This window comes from Lithobates pipiens, unplaced genomic scaffold, assembly GCF_037356315.1.
Source record: "Lithobates pipiens isolate NorthernLeopardFrog02 unplaced genomic scaffold, aLitPip1_a1.2 Scaffold_22, whole genome shotgun sequence".
NCBI lineage: Eukaryota > Metazoa > Chordata > Amphibia > Anura > Ranidae > Lithobates > Lithobates pipiens.
Window position 1 is genome coordinate 143,835,406 of NW_027507784.1, and position 17,010 is coordinate 143,852,415.

General features: G+C 42.5%; 1 protein-coding gene across 4 annotated transcripts in view; it reads right to left on the reverse strand.

Annotated features, from left to right (window-relative positions):
* Window positions 1–17,010, reverse strand: part of ARMC8 (armadillo repeat containing 8) — a 185,267-nt gene that overhangs the window by 126,953 nt on the left and 41,304 nt on the right. For all 4 annotated transcript variants that reach the window (XM_077448427.1, XM_077448425.1, XM_077448426.1 and 1 more), the window contains exons 6-10: window positions 16,533–16,625; window positions 14,789–14,869; window positions 12,268–12,343; window positions 9,571–9,661; window positions 1,305–1,365 (exon numbers count right to left, since the gene is read on the reverse strand). In XM_077448427.1, the coding sequence (XP_077304553.1) occupies window positions 1,305–1,365; window positions 9,571–9,661; window positions 12,268–12,343; window positions 14,789–14,869; window positions 16,533–16,625 (402 nt within the window). The remainder of the gene's footprint in view (window positions 1–1,304; window positions 1,366–9,570; window positions 9,662–12,267; window positions 12,344–14,788; window positions 14,870–16,532; window positions 16,626–17,010) is intronic.

Below are 17,010 nucleotides of genomic sequence, written 5' to 3' on the forward strand. Positions count from 1 at the left end.
ACATGTACTTTCAATTCTTTATTAAGGCCAGAACAGAGACAGTAAAATATGTACAAAATACTGTACATTGGTTAAAAAGCTATCAAGATACAATGTGAATAATTTCACTGTTGTGGAACTAGTATGCTCCCCATAAATCTTTGGACAGTAACTTATACCTGAAAGCATAGCAATAGCCACCATATATATATTTTTTTTAAACGGGTCAAAATCATTTACATTTTTTTTGCCACCTTACCTAGTCCCGGGTCCCCTTAACGTGCACCAAGTTTGGTGTCTGTTACTTATGGTTCGGGAGCAGTGCCAGGTCAAGCTGACCAAGATTTCCTATAGACGATAGGGTTTGTACTGTATGTACACATGTACTGTATAGTAGGGACGGGGAGGAAGGTGGCAGGACCAATTGTAGCTACTGGATGTGCATCCTCAGCAGTGTATAATAAACCTGAATTATACACCGCTGTGGATGCACATACAGTAGTTACAACTGATCCTGCCCCTTTCCTCCCCGGCCAATGTATATACGCTGGCTGTTTGTCTATGCACAGGCTTTCTAAAAAAAGGGGGCTGGGCCCCACATATTGGCCCGCCCATTCCCGACATGAGCTTCAATTTGTCAGCTCCACTCTTTCATTGCAGCTGTATGCCCCCGGCTTGCCCACCAATCACTGGATGTGCTGGATAGATGGTTACACTGCCGCAGGTATGTAGCCCCAAGTTCCCAGCCAACCTCAGGCCTAGGGACTCAGGGCTAATAATTCTGAATGGCCAATACGAGACCTGGGTATTCTTGGGGGCCCACTTGGGACGTTAGCCCCGGTCAGCCCCCTCTCGATGCTACGAGAACGGCTGAAGGCAGCCAAAAACAAGATATCTGGCTCTGTATTTCGGCTGCGCCATTTTTAAATGGCAAACCTGAAAAAAACACACCGACAAGGCTGCATGATAAGGCTGCAAATGACACTGACAAGGCTGCAGATGGACACTGATAAGGCTGCATTGATGGGCATTTAAATGTAAGTTTTCTTCCTTAAAATTCCCTCCTAAACTTGGGGTGCATGTTATACGCCGATAAATACGGTAGTTATATTTAAAGCGTCTCACAGAAGATATTTTGCTCTCAAAGATTCGTTTAAAGGGCCCTATATTCTCACGTTAATTTTCACATCTACACTAGACACAGGAAAAAGCAAACTAATTCCTACAGAGAGAAAACGACTTTTCTTCTTGTGACAATATTGCAGAAAAAAAAAAAAAAAGTAAACAAATATCTATTTGCAAGGCAAGCGGTGTTAGCTACTTACTTTCAGGACAATGCAGTTATCATCTGTTCGAATAGCCCCTGATCGACACATATACGTTAAGCTGAAAAAAATAAAATAAAAGACCATGCATAAGTAATCTGCTGTCAAGTTTGATAAATGGGTAATCAGTAATTTTCTTATTTGTCCTAATGATTTTTGCAAGCCCAGTGTGACTCGCTGTTCCTTCAAGAATAAAATGAATGTATATATATATATATATATATATATATATATATATATATATATATATATATATATATATATATATACATATATACATACATACATATACACACACACACACTATATATATATATATATATATATATATATATATATACATATATATATATATATATATACATATATATATATACATATATATATATACATATACACACATATATACATATATACATATATATATATATACATATACACACATATATACACACACACACACACACTTGAAGGAACAGCGAGTCACACTGGGCTTTCAAAAATCATTAGGACAAATAAGAGAAGTACAATCCCAACTCCAAAAAAGTGGGAAGTCTGTAAAATCTACATAAAAAAAAAAAAAAAAAAAAAAAAAAGAAGAAGAATGCAATGATTTGCAAATCTCATTATATTCACAATGGGAATTAGAAAACATATCAAATGTTTAAATGGACTATTTTAAGAACAATATAAGGCAATTCCAAAATGGATGGCAGCAACACGTCCAAAAAAAAAAAAAAGAAGTTGAGAAAAGACTGTGTTTACTTTTGCAGGGTTACACCTTAACCTTGTGTAACCCTGCAAAAACAGAAACCAGCGGCCTCCCACCCAGAGCCCAGTAAGCTGCAAACCAGCTGCCTAAAATGATGGGAGGGCCGCTGCAGGCTGTCCCCCCAGTCACCCGCCTCCTAGGCCCAACTACTGCAGCAGGTGGGCCCAAGGAATACCCCCCAGTAGCAACCCCGAGGGTGCGGGGGAGGAATAGTGTGTGCAAAAAGCACATAGGCCAGAAGCCTGGGCCTCACCCAGGAAGGAAGGGAGGGAGGGAGGGGGGTGGAGGAGAACCCCGGAGGGACCGACCACCCCAGGGAGTACCCGTGCCCCACACCACATCCAGGGAAGGAGATAAGGGGGGCCCGTACTTGCCGATCCAGCGAAGCATCTGGGTAATGCTCCCAGGCAGACCCCCTCGCCACCAAAGTGGAGGGGCTGTCAGCCATGAGGAACGCTGCAACTCAGGTCGAAACCCAGTCGTATGCGACCTCGTGAGACGTTTAACTCGTAGGGCCAGCCCCAGTCCAGTGGGGCTATGTCGTGGCTGACCTAGTACATAGCTGTGGTCTGCGCACGTTTGCTGGTCAGACTGGGGAGACCACTGGATTTTAGTGTCCAGCCCGTCGCCCAGTAGTTGATTGTAGAACTCACCGGAGAGAAATACAGGGAAGGAAAAAAATAAATAAATAGATTCCCAGGACTAGAGATCGCAGCAGGGAACTAGGTCCTTACTCCTCACTAGGCAAGAAAAAAACCCGGAAGGCCTTTAGTAGAAAGGGGGGCGTATACCACCTAGGACTGCCCATAGGCGTAGCCATGTCTTTTTTGCTGCCTAGTGTCCTACTCCTGTTGGTAGCGGTATAGACCTATGGTTCTGAATAATGGAGTGCTGGGTCTGTCAATGAACGAAAGAGAGATGATGGGTTTATGAGATTTGCAAATCATTGCATTCTGATTTTAGCAGATTTTACACAGCCTCTCAACTTTTTGGAAACTGGCAAATACTGCATTGGAGACAAAACCCACTTTCTTTGCTGCCAATTTGGTTTCGACATTTGTTATTCTTCTTTACTTTGGGCTTTTGCTCCAACAATTCAATAGAAAGACATAAAAATTTTCATACTGCCTACAATGCCGTTAGACAGCCATTTACAGTTGACATTGATAGATTCCTGCTTCTTGAGAACTATTAAATTAGAGCATTGCTATCCAATGTTTGTAAAAACCTGATAATCACACCTACACTATATGGCCAAAAGTATGACACCACTTCAATAAGTTCAGGTGTTTCCAGTAAAGAAAGCGGTTCATTTTACAACAAAGCCTTTTTAGACAATTGTTGGAAAAGCATTTCTTTTCCTGCAAGATTTTGCACAAACCAGTTCCATAAAAAAACATGTTTTAACAAGTTTGCTTTGAAAGAACGAGAGTGGGCCACACAGAATCCTGACTAACCCTAATAAAGAACACTTGAGATGAACTGAAAAGTTTGTGAAGCAGGTCTTCTTATGCACTCCATATTAATGCCATGGTTTAGGAATGGGATACATAAGGCTAGGTTTCCACTATTGTGGGCTGAAAGTCACGCTATTTTGCTGTGATTTTGACGAGACTTGAAGCAATGCCCATGTATTCTTGAGGTTTATGGACCTCAAGTCACATCAAAGTCAGACCAAAGCAGTGCAGGGAAGTCGCACAGATATGAACAGTACTCATTGAAAATTATGGGGTATGACTTGTCATGCGATTCTGCAGTCCCAAGTCACACTAGTGGAAACGTAACCCACAAACTTTTGCCCATATTAACCAGTAACCTGTGTAAGAAAGCCATGCAAAAATATGTCAGATGCAAATTCACAAAGAGAATTAAAAAATCATGCACTTGAAGGGCTGCGTCATACCAGTAAAGCTGGATACACAGTCTGAAAATCGTCCGATTCCTGCTGAATCTTTTGGTCAGTGTGTACAGCAATCTGTCTGGCAAAAGTCAGTCTATCAACTGGCTTTTGTTGAATGGACATGCCAGAAAGCCAGCCTCCAATCAGCACTTGCAGCCAATGGCTGCGAGTACTGATAAGTGCATTGCATTCTGGCAGGCTGGGGGGGGGGGGGAATACAGAATACAATAGCACAGTGGGGGAGGTTGCTGCATCAATGTGCCATGATCGCTGCTTGTGTTGGTACGGCAATCTGTCATTGGCATGCTCCAAGGTCTTTTCAGCAGTTAAGCTTCAATACATCCTACAAAAATATTTATTCTTGTAATTTGTTTACAGAACTACAACAGGTCTGGCATCTCCTAATTAACACAATACACATCACAATAGGTATACTGGAAAGGACTACGCGCATGCAGATTTCTAATACTGATCATTCTAGTATATGCATCCTTTACAATGAAAGAATGTTCAGTTTAGTTGTAATATTGCAATAACCAATCTAATTCTACAGATGTCAATTTGGGCAGCCCAATCTTTCTATGTATAGGCAGCTAACCCCATCCTCGGAGTGAACCCATTAAGTCTCATTAAAAATATAAGACCATGACCTGAGCAATTGTTTGGTTGCTTTCTGTATTCATTTTTAGTCAGAAAGTACAACCTATGTTACTGTTTACTTTGAGCCAGGGTATGTTTTCATTTACCAAAATTTACACATAAATAAAAATAAAATTGTAAATCCATTTTTTCCAGTATACAGGGCCTTGAAGTCATACACCTTGAGAATTTTCCACATTTTGTCATGTTACGTGATTGTATGTGATAGAACACAAAGTGGCACATAATTGGTGAAGCGGAAGGAAAATGATAAATGGTTTTACATTTTTGTTTACAATTATCAGAAAAGTTTGGTGCGCATTTGTATTCAGCCCCCTCGAGTCTATACTTTGTAGAACCCCTTTCGCTGTAATTACAGCTGCAAGTCCTTTTGGGGATGTCTCGACCAGCTTTGCACATCTAGAGTGAAATGTTTGCCCATTTTTCGTGGCAAAATAGCTCAAGCTCTGTCAGATTGGATAGAAAGTGTCTGAACAGCAATTTTCAAATCTTTGCACAGACTCTGAATTGCATTTAGGTCTGGACTTTGACTGGGCCATTCTAACACATGAACATGCTTTGATCTGAACAATTTCATTGTTTGTAGCTCTGGCTGTATGTTTAGGATCATTATTCAGCTGGAAGGTGAACCTCCGCCTCAGTCTCAAGTCTGCTACAGACTAAGAGGTTTTCTTCTAAGATTGCCCTGTATTTGGCTCCATCCATCTTCCCATCAACTCTGACCAGCTCCCCTGTCCCTGCTGAAGAAAAGCATCCCCACAACATGATCCTGCCACCACCATGTTTCACAGTGGGGATGGCATGTTCAGGGTGATGTGCAATTTTAGTTTTCCGTCACACATTTTTTGGTCTAAAAGCAAAACGATAGGATTTTTGTACTTACCGTAAAATCCATCCAAAAAAAGAAGGACTTGGTTATGCCTATGGGCAGTCCTAGGTGGTATACATCCCCCTCTCTGCTACAGGCCTTCAGTTAAAGTGGGGGTGCCACCCAAAAGTGGAACTTACGCTCGTTGTACTCCTTCCCCCCCCCCCAGGTGCCACATTTGGGGGGGGGGGTAGCGGGCAGGATACCTGTCTTTCACACGTATCCTGTGCCCACTTCCAGGAGTTTCAGCTCGGGTATTGATATCACTGCCCGGGCTCCCTCCTCCTTCACCAGCCGCCGGGCCAGTAGGAGAGGAGCAGACGCTCGTGCATGCGCAGTAGGGTTCCCGCCATTAAGCCACAAGGCTTCACCGCTGGGTTCCCTTACTCGCAATGGAGGCGGCATGCACATGACAGCTGATTAAAACATCAGCTACAGTGCTCACATCACGGGACTCCAGGACAGATAAGTGTCTGAATATTAAAAGTCAGTAGCTGCAGTATGTATATGGGACAACAAAAAAATCCCAAGGCTAAATACAAGGAGCCAACCAGGTAACAGGAGCCCACCTAAACAATACACCCTAAAGCGGGAACAGACCCTCTAGACAGCAGCCTGCAAAGCCAATGCGGCCAAAAGAAGCCTCCGCAGATGCCAAAACATCCACATCATAGAATTTAGCGAAGGTTTGCACCGACTATCAAGTGGCCACTGTGCAAACCTGTGCCACTGACGCCTGATGACATAAGGCCCCCCCAAGAAGCACTAAGCACCCGAGTAGAGTACACCATTACAGGGAAAGGAAGACCCTGATGCTTGATAGAATAGGCCTTAGATACAGTCTGCTCGATCCATCTAGAAATGGTCACAGAAGCAATGGACAGTCCTTTTCTTGGCTCATGCGTGATCACAAACAATGAATCTGACCTCAGGAAAATAAATTAAAAAAAATTAAAAAAAATTCTGTAGCTGCCAGATGCACCCGAATTGGCCGAACCCCATCCAAGGCATGCAAAGCAAATTCCTTGTGATGAGCAGGTCTGGGACATAACGCAAAACACAATGTCTTCATTCAAATGGAAGTCAGAGACAACCTTGAGTAAGAACGATGGGCGTGGACGAAGCACTGCCTTATCCCTGTGGACCATCAAGTAGGGGGTATGACAAAATAATGCCACCAGTTCCGACACACTGCGGGCCAAAGTAATAGCCACCAAAAACATCACCTTCTGTGACAGCTTGAGCAGGGGAATCTCCCAAATATTTTCAAAGGGAGGTTTCTGGAGAACGGAAAGCTCCAAGTTCAAATCCCACGGCGGTAAAGGAGACCGCACTGGCAGAGTCAGGTGTCAAACCCCTTGAATGAAAGTACACACACCAAAGGAATGTGCAGCCAAGGGTTGCCAATAGAAGAATGCCCCGACACATGCCTAAGCACCACTGTTACAACAGAGATTAGAAATCAATGAAACCACGTCCAGAGAGGCATCGCAGACAAACTGCAGCCCCTGCATCAACTGGTCCATCAACTTAAAATGGTAAGCCCCCCCCCCCCCCCCCCCCAGCTCATGGCACAAAAGTTTGGCCCACTTAACAGTTTGCAAAACCAGGGCAATGGTCAAAAATGGCCGTAGCACTGAACCAGCAATAGTAAATATATTTCGGGCTGCAGACTCCACCATTCTGTCAGCCGGATCATTAAAAGCCAGGGATTTCACTACCAGAATCATGGCCGCATTGTTTAACCCGGGAGACAGGAGAGGTCACCACTAGTGGGACAGTCCACTGCTTCAGAACAGACTAGTCAAAAAGGGGTACCTCACCACAAAGTTTATGAACCACAAAAGGGGCGCTTTGGACACGCTCAGTCTTTGTAGACAAACTTGTCAAAATAGGAGGGATAAGCGTACACCTTCGCTATGAAGCTTATAAGCTGCAAAAGGACCGGGCACCTCCCCAGCTGCATCCAGCGCCTTCTTGTGTGCCACTACAGTTGTGGAAGAATCCTCACTACCCGACAGGACAGGGAGCATGGCCCCAAACCCCACAGGGTGGGCCACATTTGCGGCGGCAGTGCCAGATGAGGCAAGGGAGGGCTGGGGGGGCGCCATTTACCAATCTTATGCCCAATCGCCACTGCCACCGGGAAACACAAACGCTCAGAAGGGCAAAACTGAGGCCCCACACAGGGGGCACCTACTGAGGGCCCGCGAAGGGGGCCACCGAATGAACCCCGCAAGGGGGTTGCCTGCTGAGGCCCCTCCAAGAAGGCCTGCATAGGAGCCACAAAAAACAAATCCGAGGGACGACCACCCCAGAGAGCCCCAACACCCCACACTACATCCAGGGAAGGAGAGGAGGAGGCCCCCTTACTAACCCAGCGAAAGCATGTGGTAACATTTCCAAGACAGAACCTCCCTGCCACATAAGTAGGGGGGGCTGTCGTTTCAAGGCAACACTGACCTTGGCTAATGGCGCACGGTCATATAGGTGTCCCCGTCAAACATTTAACTCAACTTGCTCCCCAGGATGGACCAGCGCATATCTAGAGGTCTTTGCGTGCTCTCGCTGGCCAGACTAGGGTGACCTCCTGGATCTAGATTATCCAGCCGGTTGCCAAGCCTGGCAGTTGATTGTTTTTTTTCCCCCTGTGAGATCTACAAACACACATCACAGGAGAAAAAAATAAATAAAAAAAACTTTCCAGGACCAAACATCCTGGCAGGGAGCTAGGTCCTTACTCCTGACTAGGCAGAAAAATAAAAAAAAACGGAAGGCCTATAGCATAGAGGGGTATATATACCACCTAAGTGCCCATAGGCATAGTCAAGTCTTGTTTATGTCTAGTGTCCTACAGTAGGGGACGATATAACCCTATGGTTCTGAATATGGAACGCTGTGTCCATCAATGAACAAAAGAGAAAAGTTCAATTTTGGACTGACCAGAGCACCTTCTTCCACATGTTTGCTGCGTCCCCCACATGGTTTTCTCGCAATCTGCAAACGGGACTTCTTATGGCTTTCTTCTTGCCACTCTTCCATAAAAGGTCAAATTTGTGGAGTGCTCGACTAATCGTTGTCCTGTGGAAAGATTCTCCCACCCAAGCTGTCAATCTCTGCAGCTTCTTCAGAGTTACCATGGGCCTCTTGGCTGATTCTCAAATTAATGCCCTTTGCCTGGCCTGTTAGTTTAGGTGAATGGCCATGTCTTGGTAGGTTTGCAGTTGTGCCATACTCTTTCCATTTTTCGATAATGGATTGAACAGTGCTCTGTAAGATGTTCAAAGCTTCAATTTTTTTTTTTTTTTTAATAACCTAACCCTGCTTTTAAAGTTCTCTACAACTTTACCTCTGACCTGTCTGGTGTGTTCCTTGGCTTTCATGATATGCCGTTTGTTCACTAAGGTTCTCTAACAAACCTCTTAGGGCTTTACAGAACAGCTGTATTTATACAGAGGTTAAAATTTACACACAGGTGGACTCTGTATACGAATTAGGTGGATTCTGAAGCCAATTGGTTTCACTAGATTTTAGTTAGGGGTATCACAGTAACAGGGGACTGAATACAAATGCATGCCACACTTTTCAGATATTTGTAGACATTTTGGAAAGCCATTTATCATGTTCCTTCCACTTCATAATTATGTCCCACATCGTGCCACAGGGGCATGATACTTTTTCAAGGCACTGTATGTACCAGCTCAGGAGAAAAGACCATGCATACTTGATGTTTGCATAGCAATAGGGAATCAGCAAGCAGAGCAATACAGAGTCTTTAGTTTGTAGAAATCATACGGTCTGGAAAACAGGCAATTTTCCACATTCTAAAATATGTATTTATAGCCCAGAATTTCATGTTTTTCCAATTCTGTAAAGCCATTATTAAAGCTGCATATTTTTGGTAAACTGTAGCAACCCATCCTATATTGGGAACAAATGCAAATAATTTAAACAAGTTGCGCATGCTGAAAAAGAATGATTACTTATTTCACATGATGGATATGGAGAAAAAGAAGAAGAACTAGAACAAAAGTTATCTGTTAATAAATGTTTTGCCAGCAATTACCATTTAGCCGCCGTTAGCTGCATTTCAATAGGCTTGTCTCGCTGTAACATCTTTACAAAGATTTGTGGCAATAGTTCCCCATCAACCAGCACTGTAAAAGAAACACAAGAGGTTGTTAAAATTTAGCACCTTCGGTATCTTTATCTCTAGAATCAGTTTTGCAATATCTTACTCATCATTTCAATTATATTATTGAAAATCTTAGAGGGTGCTGTATGTTCAAGCATCACCCAATGTAACCACAAAGGTCCCTCTACCCCTCTAGATCATGTTCCTGCTGGCTATTCAGATTGCTAGGAAATTGTTGGTATATTGAGTGGAAGGAAAAAAGTGTGGTAGAAAAAGGTGCACAAGCAACGGGGATAACCACAGGCTTGAGAGGATTGTGAAGCAAAGGCCATTCAAGAATTTTGGGGAGATTCAGGAGTGGACTATGCCTGGTGCCAATGCTTCAAGAGCCACCACACACAGACGTAACAAAGGACATGGGCTACAATGGTCTCACTCCTTGTGTCAAGCCACTCCTGAACCACAGACCATGTCAGAAGTGTCTTACCTGGGCTAGAAAAGTAGAAAAAAAGTAGTAGAAAAAAAAAAAAAAAAAAAAAAAAAAAAAAGGACTGGACTGTTGCTCAATGGTCCAAAGTCCTCTTTCTAGATGAAAGTACATTTTGCATTTTTTTATTTATTTGGAAATCAAGGTCCCAGAGTCTGGAGGAAGAGTGGGGAGGCACAAAATCCAAGTTGTATGAGGTCCAGTGTGAAGTTTTCAGTCAGTGATGATTTGGGGAGCCATGCCATCTGCTGGTGTTGGTCCACTGTGTTTTATTAAGTCCAAAGTCAGCGCAGCACTCCACTAGGAAATTCTAGAGCACTTCATGCTTTTGCTGATGAGCTTTATGGAGATGCAGATTTATTTTTTCAGCTGGACTTGGCACCTGCCCACACTGCCAAAAGTACCAATGCTGTACTTGGTTTAAAGATCATGGTATCACTGTGCTTGATTACCAAGCAAACCCGCCTTACCTAAACCCCATAGAGAATCTGTGGGGTATTGTCAAGAGAAAGATGACACACCAGACCCAACAATGCAGATGAGCTGAAGGCCGCCATTAAAGCAACCTGGGCTTTCATAACACCTCAGCAGTGTCACAGGCTGATCGCCTCCATGCAACACCACATTCATGCAAAAAGAGGCCTGACCAAGTATTGAGTGCATACTAGATTGTACATGGACATACTTTTAAGTAAACCAACATTTCTGTATTAATTTTTTTTTTTTTTTTTTTTTATTGGTCTTATGTAAATTTCAAATTTTCTGAGATGGTGAATTTTGACTTATCACTAACTGTAAGCCATGATCATCAAAATTAAAAGAAAGAAATGTTTGAAATATATATATCACTTGGTGTGTGATGAATCGATATACCGGTAATATAGGAGTTTCACTTTTTAAATTGAATTACTGAAATAAATAAATTTTTTAATGGTATTCAAATTTTTGAGATGCGCCTGTACATACCCCAATAACGCTGCAACATTGTTTCACTTGGAAAGAAATCAATGTACGCATGTGTAGAGGGTGCAGGATAGGCAGAGTTCTGGAGTCCAGGAGGATGGGCTGACTACACTGGTTGGTATATCAGAGCAGAAAAAGCACTGTGCTGTCAGCCCAAACAGAAAATTAAGAGTACAATGGCTTTCTAGCAGAACAATTAATTCTGAACTTGCAGTGTTTCTTTTTTTTTGTTTTTTTAAGTTATATAGGAAAAAAAAAAAAAAAGTGTACAATTATTGCAAAAATGCACTGCATACTTTTAGATTTTTTCACATTTCCCCCTCCCCCATCAATTGCAGTCTCACTGTGCCCATCAAATTACAGTCTCACTGTGCCCATTACAGGCAGCCACCTGGGTCAATGGACACAAGTGGCTGCATTTGACAGGGACTTCAAATGCAGTCACTTGTGCCCATTGACCTCCCCAGCTCCGGCAGCACCCAGCCCCAGCCCCCCCCCCCCATGCATGGCTCTAGCAGCACCCAGCCCCCACATCTCTGGCGTGAGCACAAACTTCCCCACACCCCCCCACCCACGGCTCCGGCAGCACCGACTCTCTCCCACCCCCCAGCTCTGGCAGAGGGGACTTACAGCAGCAGCTCCTCCAGTGTGTCTCCTCTACTTCTCTTCCTAAGAGTCAGGCATCCAACAGGGTGGCCTGGCGCTTTGGCCAATCAGGAAACAGGTCTGCCGCCCTGCCTTCTGATTGACAGGGGAAGGTTAGTGTGAAAATAGCGAAAATTAATTTGCCATCGTCACACAATTGGGTGGGGATCAGGACGCACACGCTCCGCGCCCTGAGCCCACCCTATTTTGAAGCCTATCAGAGCCTCTGCCTTTAATCCGGTGCTTCAAAAAGTACCACCCCGCCATAGGAATCCATGCTTCTGGAAAGGAGCCGGCTGAATGGATGGGGGCCCCTGCCCTCAGAGTGCACGGGCCGCCACTGGTGGCTTCCCAGAAGAATGCACCACACAAGATCCAACACGGTGTCCAGTCTCCCTGATCCACTGCGCTCAATGAGTGGTATTCAGCAAAATTCTACTTCTGATATTGCTTTCTGTGGTGTTTCTATAAAATTCTTCTATACTATATTAGAACAATACAATAACATTATTAATAAGATAATGCTTGCTTACCATTTACAAGGGTCATTGATACCTGGGGATTGTCAAACGCTAAAACTGAAAAGCACTTTAATGCTTGCATGCGTACCTGCCAGAATAAATAAATAGACATATGGAAATATTATACATAAATGACAAAGTCGTTCTAGCATCTAAGCATTTTTTTACCTTAATGCGCAATGAACAAAAAGATCAGCAATAAAAAAAAAAATAATAAAAAAAAAAAACCCAAATCGATATTTTTTATTTTCTGCTATAAAACATCCAAAAAAAATATAAACATAAAAAAATAATAAATAAAAATCTAAGTGTTTTCATAAATTTAGGTCAATATGTATCCTGCTACATATTTTTTGGTAAAGAAAATCTCAATGAGCATATATTGATTGGTTTGCGCAAAAGTTATAGCATCTACAAACTATGGGATATTTTTATTTATTATTATTTTATTTTTTTTACCATTAATGACAGTGATCAGCGACTTATAGTGGGACTGCGATATTGCGGCAGACATTCGGACACTTTTGGGGACTTTTTGGCAGAGTTTTTCCTTCAGATTTACCAAAACCATATAATATGAGGTCAAACCTTAGGAGTTTCAATTTGTATGCAATCAGGCGGGCCCTTACACTACATGATTTTGGTCAACCTGAAGGGAAAACTCAGCAGAAAAACCTGAGTGTGTATGGGGCTTAATACAGTGATCAGTGCTAGCAAATATGCACTGTCACTGTACTAATGACACATGGCTGGGAAGGGGTTAACATTAGGGGCGATTAAAGGGTTACGTTTGTGCCTAGCCTGCGTTTTACTACATTGTGGGAGGTACTTTTATAGGGGAAGAAATGGATCCTAGTCCCTACTTTGCAGAGACACAGGATCCAGAGATCCTCCTGCAAACAAGGCAGATCAGTGGGTGCCGGCGGATATTGAGTCCACAGCTCTCCCGCTGCATATAATCATGGCGGGAGTGAGCCGCTGGTAGCCCAGAAGAGCAGGATCACACATATATACACACGCGCACACACACACACAATCCTGTGCACAGTTGCTACCATGTAGCAGTAAACCTGCTATAGGGCAGTCAGCAAGTGGTTAAAAGGGTCACTAAACCCACAAAAAAAAAAAAAAATATGCATCAATAAATGCTGTATTACATGCTGTTCATACTCACGCAGGTCACGATGCGATTCGCTTTCTGTATTCTGCAAAAAAACTGGTTGATCTGCTGTTATCCATCTCCCCCTTTTGATTATGTCCTCAGTGCATTTGGGGATTTTGCACAGCAAGGTTGGCAGCTCTGCAGATGCTCAGTTTTCAGTGAGATTCTATGTGGAGAATTTGCTCGCTATCACATCTGAGCAGCCCATGTGCCTATAGTCACACGTAGGTGTACACAAAGTGGTAAATGACAGCCCACTCCGTCCCTTCTCCCCCATGCCCACTAACCAGCTAAATACAATGGAGGTGAGATATTACATCTTAGAACAGGGAGGTGAAGCCTCTATCAATTAAGGGGCATGACAGCTGGTCACTGGCAGAAATCCGCCCAGGATTTTAATGTAGTTTTTTTTTGTTGTTTTTTTTTACCACAAATAGAGCTTTCTTTTAGTGGTATTTTATTGCCTCTGCGGTTTTTATTTTTTGCGCTATAAACAAAAAAACAAAAAGATAAAAATACACAAGATATTTTGTACTTTTAGCTATAATAAATATCCCCATTTTTTAAGCAAATTTCTCAGTTTAGGCCGATATGTATTTTTCTACATAAAATAAATAAAATCGCAGTAAGCGTATATTGAGTGGTTTGCGCAAAAAACGTATAGCGTCTACAAAATAGGGGATAGATTTATAGCATTTTTTTTTTTATTTTTTTTTTTACTAGTAATGGCGGAAATCTGCAATTTTTATCGGGACTGCGACATGATGGCGGACACATCAGACACTTTTGACAAAATTTTGGGACCATTGCCATTTATACAGCGATCAGTAATCATAGCAAAGGGGAAAAGTCTGCCAATGTTATGTTCTACCATTTTTACATAATTAGAGAATACTCTCCCTCTCTGTGTACAATCAATTTATCCTGGCACACTGACACCCGTGTTCCTGAAATTAGTTTTCCATGGACATAGTAACAAGACATAGGACAGTGGTCCCAAAAAGTTAGCGTTAAATCAAGACTACAAAAGCTATCCCTACAATGGCCATTGTTTTGCCACCCAAATTGGAGTGTCAAATCAGACGACGTGTATGCATAATCCAGAAAGGTGCCAACTGCCCATGCCCTTTGGGGGATAACTGAAGTGTTTGCAGATGTCACTTACATAAATGCATGCAAGCCTCCCACTTCCAGGTAATTTCACTTTAAGCAGGTACCAAAGTTTTAGGCAGTCCATGCATAAAACTAAAAACTTTTCTATTTATAAAAGATGTACATTTATGAAAACTGACCGCCAAAGCATATACACAATACAGACACTATAGCCATGCTCATTCTGTCCAATTCCCACAAGGAAAAGTAATAACTTACTTTATATGACACAGATGTAAGCAAATGGGCAATATTTTGTACCACACCATGATTGAATAAAATTGTCTGATGATCAGGAGCCTGCAAAAAAAATAAAATATGAAGTAAATGTACAGCTTCCAAAAGGTTTCCTGCTTCTGACTGCAAAAAAGAAAGGGATATACATTTTCATACATGCCATTAGATTTATGACCTTTCCTAAAAAGGTTCCCCGGTACAGAGAGAGATTCCTATCCATCAACAGCCACTGGGGTTACAGGCCCAACTGTGTCCAACATCTGTCAGTTTTCATTGCAGTTTGTGTCCCCATGAGGGAGAACCACCCCCTCTCTGTTTAGCACTAGAATTGAAAGTGAAAGAAAATTCCACATTCTGGGTTGACATCAGAGTAGTATTAGAGAGAAAATCCTCCACTGGGAACAATAAGGGATGATTTACTAAAACTGGAGAGTGTAAAATCTGTTGCAGCTGTGCATGGTAACCAGCTTCTAACTTCAGCTTGCTCAATTAGGTTTTGACAAATGTGCAGAGCTGCACCAGATTTTGTACTCTCCAGCTTTAGTAAATTAAAGCGGAGGGCCACCATTAAAAAAAAAAAAAAATTGCATTAATATTCTTAAAAAGTTTAACTTACCTGAAACCGCTGTTCCTAGGCAGTCTTCCTAATCTGCCTCTATTCCGTGGCGTTTCCTCCTCTTTGGCGAGTGGCCCCATTGCCTTCTGGGACTTCTTGTGTGTGTCCCAGAAAACTATAGGGCCATTTACAAAGTGCTGCGCGACTAGTGCATGTGCAGTAGGAAACTGGCAGTGAAGCCCCAAGGCTCCACTGCCTGTTTCCCTCCGTTAAGATGGAGGTGCTGGCAGCCCATCCAATGGACGGATCGGCCTCTGGAGGCTGACATCTCAGGCTTGCTGGACAGGTAGCTGTCCTTATTAAAAAAGTCAGGAGCTACAGTGTTTGTAGCTGCTGACAAAAAAAAAAAAAAAAAAAAAAAAAAAAGTTTGCAGCTGGCCCACCACTAACTCCTAAGTGGTGACACACCGGGATTCTCTCACTTTGGAGGAATTGCCTCTGACCAGTTCCCTTTAAGCTTTTACCGTTCCCTCTTTATTATCTTTTTACTTTTATTCAAAGCCCATGTATATGCAAAAACAAAAAAATGTCCATGTCACAGATCACTCACACAATGATTATAATATTCAGCGCTTTGTATGTGTGAGCACTCTGTATATGTAAACATTCAGGCTGATCCTGTATAGAAGTGGTCATAAACCATGGCCTCAGGGCCCACTAACAGGCCAGGTTTGCAAAATAACTGAAATACATCACAGGTGGCATCATTCGCTGCTCAGTGATTGCAGTATTCTAGTCTGCATCTCCCCAAGGTAACACATAAAACCTGGCCTGTTAGTGGGCCCTGAGGACAGGGTTGATGACCACTGCTGTATAGGGAGATTCCACTGACAGTGAAAATGAAATGGCTATCAATTGTTCCATCCCCAAAACCCCTATTCAAGATTGCAAGCTCCAGGGAGCCTCAGTCTTTGCTGGACTGCTTCTGGCACTGGAGAAAAGGGAATGGGGAGTGGAGAAATATGTTGTACTACTTTATTACTTCACTTCGTAAACTCAATTTAAGGTTTTAGATCACCCTTTACATATTTACTGTTGTATATTTTATAATATCTAAAATGTTATTGAAATAAAAACACTCTATATGAAGTCATATACTGTTAGAATTACTTTGCAGCAGTGGGCGAAGATCTGGCAGATGTACTCCTGACAGTAGAGAGATCTGCTGAGCAACATCATAAGGTGTGGGATTACAGTAGCATCCTGTAAAAAGACAGGAACGTTATAGTCGGTGACAGGAATATTTCCAACACTTGCCTTTTGAAACAAGTAGTTAAATCACGATTAAGTATTGAAGGTGTTTGCTTACATAATACTTAGCATGCATGCACGCACATAAACACATTGCTGATCCATGGCCACCTTAAAATTAGGGCCCTTTCACACTGCTCTGTAGCAAAATTTGTGGTTAAAACACATATGCATTTATCTTTGTCAAAAAGGTTTATTGATTGCACAATAAAATGAAAGTACATTGGTTACATGTACAAGGATGTATAAACATTTGTTAAACACGCATATGCATTTACAATGATTTTGCTGTGTTTCAGATGCATTTACTGTGTGTTTGTGGGTTGCCTGAACCTGG